The following is a 9,737-nucleotide window of genomic DNA, read 5'->3' on the forward strand; positions in this document are numbered from 1 at the left end:
TCAGCATTGATGTGTGGCAAAGGAGTATTTTCAATCTGAGAAGCTCACCTGAGCTTTGGTATCTAGAGTTTCTACTGAAGCTCATCATGCAGGTATGACGAATTAACTAATAGTCCATATGGTTGAACTCAGTCTCCAGTCTCTCCCGTCCTGGAAGTCAGGCTGATTATAACATGGCCCCAAGCCTTACCCAGAACGGTATGGTTGCTCCTTTCAGATGTGACCAGCCCTTACCTTAAAACTATTGGTTGTTGATGGCCCTATCCTAAGACATCTTCTCAGCATAAACTATCAGGTGTGATCCAAGAGGTTCATCATGAATAAGAAAGCAACTCCTGACACTCAGAAATTCTATTTAGGTTACCTCCCAAGAACTGAAGACAAAGGCCAAATTCCTAACTACACCATGTCCATAAACAGGTCGAAGAAATTTTTTAATATCCTAGATTACTAAGAGTTTTTAATCATAAATCATTGTTAAATTTTCTTAAGTGCTCTTTCTAAACCTATATTGCATTACATTACATCCACATTACCACAAATAACCGTGTTGTTTTCTCATATTATTCTGATAAAATAAATTATATTAACTGATTACTGAATGCCAGTCTTGCATTCCTAGAATAAATCCCACTCTATTATTGGGTATCATAACTTTTATGTATTGCATAATTTTTATAATGGGTGCTATTTACCAACGTTTTATATAGGAAATTTTTCTCTATATTCATAAGGAATGTTGATCTGTAATATTCTTTTCTTGCAATATCTATGTCAGATTTTGGTACTAGTGTAGTGTGGACTTAATAATTAAGTAATTTTATTATGTGTTGGAGAGAATCCCATCCTCTTCTTTAACTGAAAGAGTTTGTTACTTCCTTAAGTGTTTGGTATAATTCAATGATAAAACCACCTGGATCTGGAGTTTTCTTTACAAGAACTTCCTTTTAAAACAAAACTTGCAAATTTAATTTACTTAACAGATATAAGGTTGCTTCTTCTTAAATAAATTTTGTTATATTTTTGAAGGAAAATGTCCATTTCATTTTTGTGAAAAGAAAAAATAGTTACCTATAAATTCCCTTATTCCTTTTTGCCTGTGGATTCTATAGGGTTAACACTTGTTTCCTAATGTTGTTGATTTGTAGTTTGTTCCTTTATCATACCCAGTCTTTTTAAGGGAACTATCAAATCTTAATGATTTTCAGGAACTAATTTTTTGCTTTATTTTTATTTCTATTACACGTTTTCAATGTTAATTACTTTTGCTCTTATTATTACTGTTTTCTTTCTTTTAGTAGTATAAGTTGCTCTTTTTTCTCTAAGTTCATAAAGTAAATAAAAAATTTAGATTAGTGATGTTAGCCTTTCTTTTTATAACACAAGCATTTAAACTATAAATTTCACTCTCAGCACTTTGTTAGCTGTTTCTCACGAATTACTATGTGTTGTATTTTCATATTCATTCAGTTTAAAATATTTAAAAATTCCCCTTGATTTTTCCTCTTTGGAGTCATGTAGAATTGTATTAAATTCCAAACATTTCTCATTTAATTCTGTTTTGTTAAGATAACCTATTAAGGAAGGTTCAGTCTTTGAAATACATTGAAGTTCATTTTCTTGCTTGCTTTTTGGCTGCACATTCAAGTACACAGTACTTCCTGGTGGATGTTACATGGGCACACGTGAAAAACAAATGATTTGGTGCTTTATGAGTACAGCGATCTATAGCTATATGTTAGCTTAAAGTTTGTTTAAAGCTTCTTATCCTTACAGATTTTTTTAAATTATAGGAAACACTTCACATATGATGCAAGAAGTTTGTACTAGAGTTTAGCCTAGTACTAGTTACTTCATCATGATCATGCATACTGAATTTTGATCCATTTATCCTATTAACTATTGAAGTGGAGTGTTAAATTCTCTAAATAAGATTGTGTTTTTGTCTATTATTTCTCCCTTTAGTTCTATCAGTTTTTTAATGCTTTCATTAGGAACATGTACTTAACAATCATAATGACTTCCTTACATATTACACTTGTTATAATTAAATAACTATGTTTATTGCATTGCTGTAATATTTCTTACATTGAATTTTACATTGTCTGATATTAATATAGCCATACTGTTTTCATATACTTAATGTTTACATGTATATATTCTTCTATCCCTTTATTTATAAAAATCTCTTTGTATTATAAGTGCTTTTGTTTACAGTAAGACTGATCAAACTATGACTCTCAGGCTGCTGAGATGAAGGGTTAGAGCAAAAACCATACAGCCTGCCCAACTAAAATATTTACTATCTGGATCATTCAGAATAAAATTTTCCCCTGGGAATAGAGCATTGAGTTGTTTTGCTTACTTGCATAGTAGAGTCTGACAGTATCTACCTTTTAATTGGAGGATTTTACCAAGTTATGTTTAATTATCGATATAGTTACATTTAAGACCACCATCTCCCTATTTGTTATCTAGTTGTCCTGTGTTCCTCTTTTCTTGCTTTCTTTTGAGTTACTTAAGTAAGTCTTAGTATTACATTTTAATTTTTCTACTGGCCTTTTAATTATACCTCTTTGTATTTTATCGTGGTTATTCTAGGGATTACAATAAGAACTCCTAATTTGTAACAATCTACTCATATAATAATCTAAAAACCTTGAAACGTTAAAATTTTATTTAACCTCCTCCATATAATTGTAGTGTGAGGCTTATAATATATGCAGTTGTAATGCATATGGTAACAATAGCAAAAAGGATGGAGGAAGTTAAATGAAGTTATAACAGTTCAAGGGTCATATATATAATGCTATGTATATATAACATCAAACCGTTGTCTTTGAAAAAAATTTTAAACAGTATTTCTACTTTACCACATATATACAGTTTCTATTTATTGTTTCTTATATATGAGTTTCCATCTAGTGTCATTTCCCTTCAACTGAGAACTTCCTTAATGCTTCTTTTTGCACAGGTTTCCTAGTGATGGTTTCTCCCAGTTTTCTTTCATTCAATTTAATATGTCTTATTTTGCCTTTACTTAAAATGTCTTTCTACTGGACATAAAATTTTGGGTTGAGAGATTTTTCTTTCAGCATTTTAAAGATGTTCATTTTCTTTGATAAGCATTTTTTTCTTGATGAGACACATCAACTCTTATTCATGTCATTCATCCCTTGAACAAATTTACTCCCAAGTCCTTTTCTTTAAATATGTTTTTAATTAGTTTGATTATGACATACTTAGGTGTATTTTTCTTTTTATCATTATTTCTTGGGGATTTCTGAGCTTTTTGTATCTGCAAGTTAATGGACATCACCAAATCTGGGAATTTTTCATTTTTTCTTCAAATATATTTTCTGTCCCTTTCTCTTTAGGTTCTTCTGCAAGAACTCCAATTACACATACATTAGACTGCTTAATATTTTCCTACAGGTCACTGAGGATCTGCTTTTTTTCCCTATCATCTTTATCTCTTTTTTTCAGAATATTCAGTTTATATCTTTTGTCCTTAAGTTCACTGAGGCTTTCTTCGGCTACCTCCAATCTGATGGTAAGACAGTGAATAGTGAATTGTTCATTTCCAATATTGCGGTTTTAAGGTATAGAATTATTTTTGTTTACATTTTTTGTGCTGAGATTTATATCTGTTCTCTCATGTTACCATATTTTTCTTTAAGACATGGAACATGTAATATAATAACTAATTTAAAGTTCTTGCCTACTATTTCCAAAGTCTGTGTCATCCAAGGACATTCTCTGGACTTTGTGTACATTCTTCTATTCTTCATGGTCATATAAACATATACATATATATATGTGTGTGTGTGTGTGTGTACATATATATTAAATTTTTAATTATATACTAGTCCTTTTTAAAATTATTACAATATGTTATAGAGATTATAGTTTTGGTTATATTTTTAGAAAAATATGGATTCTTTTTCTAGCAAATAATTTGATTACTACCTAATTTCCTTGATCTTATGAAGGTTACTTACTTTTTATATGACACAGCTATCTTAGGGTGAATGCTGGATCTTGGCCCATAATCTTTACTTGGCTTTTCTGAGATTTTAATAGAAAGACTGATATGTTTTCCATGAAATTCTGGCTTGGTGAGTTTCAACTCCAGACTTTACCAGTGTGGGTAGGAGCTAAAATCCATGTCAGGTTTTTAGGCTCTTCAGCTGTTGCTTTCTGATGGGCTATATGAAATTTCTCCTGCATATTCACAGCTTAGAAATCATCCAAGGAGTTTATTGTAGCTTACACACAAATTTGAGGTCCTCACCACTTTGTGGCTGTCTCCTTTCTGAGATTTCCCCCCTTTACTTCCAGCTTTTGTTCTCCGTATAGCCTCTGCTTCTCCAGTTGGAAGATGCCCTCAAAAGAAAACCCATGTAAACGTAGATCTCCCCCATTGTGAGTCAAATTCTCTTCATTTTCTATTTTCCTTTTTTTACTCTCAAGTACAGTCAAATAGTTCATTCTGTATTTTCATGAGAGTCTATAATTGTTATAAATGTAAGGATTAACTGAACACAAGTTTTAAAAAAATTACTAGTACCAGAACTTCTTACAGTCCATGCTTTATTTTAAAGTTGTGAAATCATTATGTCTTCAACCTTAAGGTAATTTCATTTCCATACAGGTCAAAGCAGGTTAAAAAAAATTGAAATTAAAAAATTGATTTACTACATTACTTTATTTTTTAAATTTAATTTAGTTAAAAAAAATATGCTACAACGCATTGACTCTTTCATCTGTCACTCTAGAGGCTCCAAACAAGTTGGAATTTTCATTCATATTTTGAAATAGTAGTTAATAAAGTGAGTTTGAAAGAGAGAGAAAGAGAAATAGTGAAAGGAGAAGTAGAGATAGAGGGAATGAAAGAAAAATTAGAGCAGTGAGAGAATGCAAGGAGAGTAAGGCAGGAAAGAAGAGGCTTTAAGAATAGTGTGGCTTTCCTTGATTATTAACCACAATATCGTCCTAATTCATAGAAATTATAGTTATTAGTATATATTAGAATATAGTTAGGAGCTATTTAAGTAATCAAGGTACATGCTTTTGCATATAATTCTGTGCAGTTTTACCTGAAAATATTAGAGCAATATATCACTTGAGTTCTATCATTTCAATATAGTATTCTTTCTCTTTTATCTATTTGTGAAAAGGCAGCTAGGTGTATACGCACTTCATATTGGTGAACACTAATATCATAGGTAATAGTAGAAGAAAATATGAACTGTGATAAGGTCAGTTCAGTTCAGTAAAAGAAGTATTTTTTGGATACCTACCATATTCTGTCAATGTGTTATGTGCTGTGGGTAAAATGGAAATAAAACAAGGTCCTTATTCTTAAGGAACTTATACTCAAGTCCAGAGACTATAACGATTGTATCTTGATGTGTCATCAGACAGATGGCTAGAGATCTGGGTGGACACCCTCCAAAGGGAAGAGCTGGGTTTCTCTATATTTAGGAGTTGAAGAAAGTAAGGCATACCACAATCTTGATCAGAAGCGTGAGAGGGCCATGCTTTAGGAATAGAAATAATCTAGAGGTGGACTGAGTCTTATTAAAGCTGTAAGTGAGCCTCAACCTAGCTCAAGCCCTGCTTGAATTGGAGTCATCGGCCTTTCACCCTATCTGCTTAACAGAGGAAAGGAGAGCCTTATCTTGTGGAAAAGAGCATTGTATGGAATCCGTATAGTTAATTTATACATGGTGTTACATAAAATAAAAAGGACTAGATATGCAAAGAGTCAAGAAAAGTGCACTCAATAACAAAGAAAAAAAGCAGACCTGTGCATGATTTGGAGTTGTAGTTAACACAGAACATAAAGATAACTATAAATAATATATTGAAAGTGAAAGAAAAGATGGTCAAAGGAGATGAATGGAAAAATCATTCAAATGTATTTTAAAATAAAATAGACATTTTAGGCCTGAAAAATATAATATTAAAAAATAAGTCTGGTGAATGAATAAAAGCAGATTGGCCACAGAACACCAAACAAGTTAAATTGGAATACGGATCAATAGAAAACACCCAGATAGAAGTAGAGAGGAAAAAAGAATACATAAAACACATAGAAACATAAGAGAATAAGAGACACATAGGATACACGCAAGAATTCTAACCTATGTGTAAGTGAACACGCAAGAGTTCTAACCAATGTGTAAGTGAAATCCTAGAAGGAACAAAGAGCAAGAATGCCCATCACCAATAGAATAGATAAATAAATCACAATTTGTTCACCCAATGACAAGCTTTACAGCAAAGAGAATAAACAACCTACAACTACATGCAACACTATATATTAATCTCACAAACATAAGATTGGGTTTAAATTGATGGCAGACAGAAATGAATACATGTGGTATGATCCCATTTATATACAGATTACAAGAACAGGTAAAACTATTCAGAGTTCAGGATTGTGGTAACGTTTGGGGAAGTGGTAGTGACTAGAAGGGAGTATAATGAGGGATATTATGTTCTGGGTCAGCAACTGTTCTGTTTCTTGAGCTGGGTGCTGGTTACATTCATACATAAAGTTCAAAATTCATTGAATAATACTCTTTGGATAGGTATATTATCTTGCATGGATATTATTCCTCAATAAAACAATTTTCTGAGGATTCACAGATTTATAGAAAGTTTTGGCTTTTTAAGAAGTTCTTAGAGAGCATCCTAATCCACTACCCCTCATGTTTTATTGTTGGAATTACTGACTTTATTAGTTACTGTTTAAGTAACTTATTTAGCAAAAAAGACTAGACCTCAAATCATCTGGGATACCTATGATGTAGATGTTATCTATATCTGTTCTATTTATCTAGATGCCATCTATTTTATTCTTCCACTGGCTTGGAAAATTTACATAAAGAAGTTGTCATTCACTACGATGTACCATTTTAGTACAATATAGAAAATATATGATAATATGATATAACTCAAGAAATAACCTCAAATGTACAAATGATTTCAAACATGGTTTCATTTATATTTTAAAATACCTGCCTTGTAAAGTATTATCACATGTTATAGGACTTAGTCATGTTGGCTATTTAAGATTGTTCCACTGCCTAATGAATAGATTTGGAAGGCTGTCCTTTAGGTTAAACTAAGAATTTTTATATCACAAATTAAATTAAACTTATGATAAATATAATGAATGTCCCAGTTTGAATAAGCCGTATGTCTTTATCTCACTTGGACACCTATCATATTACTACCCTTTTGCTAGTAAAGTTGTGATTGCTAGCAAATGAGTTAAGGAATTCTATTTAAAGCATCAAAATACTTTTAGGGAAAAATGGAATTTTCCGTCCCAGCTTCCTTAATCAAGAGACACATCTGAGATTATATAATTTCTTAAAAGTAGAAGTACTTCTAGGGATTATATGGCCACAATTAGTGCTGTATCATCATAGTTCTCTTGATGTGCTTGTAACAGGGAGAGAGGGAGGGAGTTCAAGAAGGAAGAGAGGCAGGGTGGAGGGAAGGAGAACAGCACATGGGGCCCTCTTGAAAATACAATTATGATTGCTCCTGAGCAGTCACATGACCAAGGAATTCAGCAGTATGTTAAGAAAACCTGATGTCAGCTCTTAAAGGATAAAACCTAGGCTGGTGTAACCATAGCAGCCACCAGGGGAATGGTTTTCAAACTTCAGCATAAGCAGGACCACCAGGAGGTTTGTTTATCATAAATTGCAGGTCCTGTGCCTAGAGTTTCTGTTTCCATAGTTCTGTTGTGGGGCCTCAAAATTTGCACTTCTGTTGAATTCCTGGGGGACACTGATGCTGCTGGGGTAGGACCTTAACGTTAGAGCTGTTTTAGATTCTGCCACTGATGCCAGTCTTTCTTTTTTTATTTTTAATGTACTTTTTATTGAAGTATCTTTGATGTACAATCTTGTATTGGTTTCAGATGTACAACACAGTGGTTCAACAGTTACCCATATTAACTCCTCACCGCCACTAGTGTGGTTACTGTCAGCGTAGAAAGATGTTACAGAATCATTGACTATATTCTTCATGCTGTACTACCATCCCCATGACCAACTTATATTATGATTGAGAATTTTTGTGCCCCCTCATCCCTCTCACCCTCCCCACCGACCCAGCCCAGCCCTTCCCCCATGGTAACCACTAGCCACTTCTCAGTGTCTATGAGTCTACCGCTGTTTTGTTCATTCTGTTTTATTTGTTCTTATATTCCACAGGTAAGTAAAATCATATGGTATTTGTCTTTCTCTGCCTGACTTATTTCACTGAGCATAATACCCTCTAGATCCATCCATGTTGTTGCAAATGACAGGATTTCTTTTCTTTTTATCGCTGAAGTGTATATATGTACCACATCATCTTTATCCATTCATATGTTGATGGACACTTAGGTTGCTTCCATATTGGCTATTATAAATAATATAAATAAACATAGGGGCACATATATCTTTTCAAATAAGGGCTTTTGTTTTCTTCAGGTAAATTCCTAGAAGTGGAATTACTGGGTCAAGTGGTATTTCTATTTTTATTTTTTTGAGGAACCTCCATACTGCTTTCCGCAACAGTTGTACTAATTTACATTCCCACAAATAGTGCAGGAGGGTTCCCTTTTCTCCACATCCTCGCCAACATTTGTTATTTCTTGTCTTTTGGAAAGGGGCCATTCTGACTGGTGCAAGGGGATGTTTTGTTGTGGTTTTGATTTGCATTTCACTTGGGTTTCTTTCTAATCTTGCTTTTAATTTATTCAATAAGACAAAGTCCATAAACCAAGATACAGGGCATTGGCTCAACCTGGATGCCTAATAGAGAACGCCAAAAGGGAAAAGCCCTAATGAAACTTCCTGAGAAAATTTATGCAGAAAGTATTTGGCCAGAATAAAAATTTTGACTCTCAACTGATAATAATTACTTCCCAGAAAGTGGAGCAAAAAACAACCCAGCCAAAAACACAGTGTAACTAGTATGTGTTCAAAATAATTGATTTATTTTTATCTTAGCATACATTTCATGCAGACCCACTACCAAGGTAATGTCATTGGAATATGTTCTGTTACCAGTCAGTATTCACAGATGTAGAATTGTTCACCTGAGTAGTTTACCTGTATTAGATGTAAAACATTTGCTTTTCAAAGATACATTAACATGAACCCTAAAATTAAAAAAAAAAATTAAATATGTGTGTATCAATGTAATAACATCTGTTTAATTCTCCTATAGGACTGCATCAAAACATGTAAACAAAGACCTTGGAAATCTGGAAGAAAACAAAAAGTTAGAGGAAAACAATCACAAAACAGAAGCCTAAGAGAGAAACTGTTGTAGTTGTGTCCAGGTGGGTAAATTGTGTGAAGTTTATAGAAATAATTTCCAAGACAGTATGAAACATCGTAAGAGATGAAAGGGAAAGCCTTGACATTTAAAATGCTTCATAATTGCAGCTTTCAAAACAGGAAGAGAGTTTTTCAAAAGGAAACTTTGATAACTCAGAAAGGTGTTCTCAGAAGAATATCTCAACAGTCTCTCCTTCCTCTGAAAAATAATCATTATCTTCTGAATAATTAAAGTACATTCTGAGATTTTTAACATTTTTAGCATTTTGTATTCTAAAGCCAAAAATTTTGCCAAGTGCAAAGAAGCTTAATTTTATAAATTGATATTTGGTTAGATAAGAGCTGATTCTAATACTTTAAATTTATTTTAAAAAGCAACAG

The 9,737-nt window shown here is 32.8% G+C and overlaps 1 protein-coding gene across 4 annotated transcripts in view; it reads left to right on the forward strand.

The window, feature by feature from the left end:
* ALCAM (activated leukocyte cell adhesion molecule) overlaps positions 1-9,358 on the forward strand; it is a 194,930-nt gene extending 185,572 nt beyond the window's left edge. For 2 of the 4 annotated variants that reach the window (XM_057502383.1, XM_057502380.1), the window contains 2 exons: positions 4,342-4,425; positions 9,244-9,358. In XM_057502383.1, coding sequence (XP_057358366.1) covers positions 4,342-4,425; positions 9,244-9,331 — 172 coding nt within the window. In that variant the 3' untranslated portion in view covers positions 9,332-9,358. The remainder of the gene's footprint in view (positions 1-4,341; positions 4,426-9,243) is intronic. The other 2 variants (XM_057502391.1, XM_057502384.1) reach the window with 1 other exon arrangement.
* The last annotated feature ends 379 nt before the right edge of the window (positions 9,359-9,737 follow it).

The sequence above is a fragment of the Manis pentadactyla genome, chromosome 1 (assembly GCF_030020395.1).
Source record: "Manis pentadactyla isolate mManPen7 chromosome 1, mManPen7.hap1, whole genome shotgun sequence".
In the NCBI taxonomy this organism is placed as follows: Eukaryota; Metazoa; Chordata; class Mammalia; order Pholidota; family Manidae; genus Manis; species Manis pentadactyla.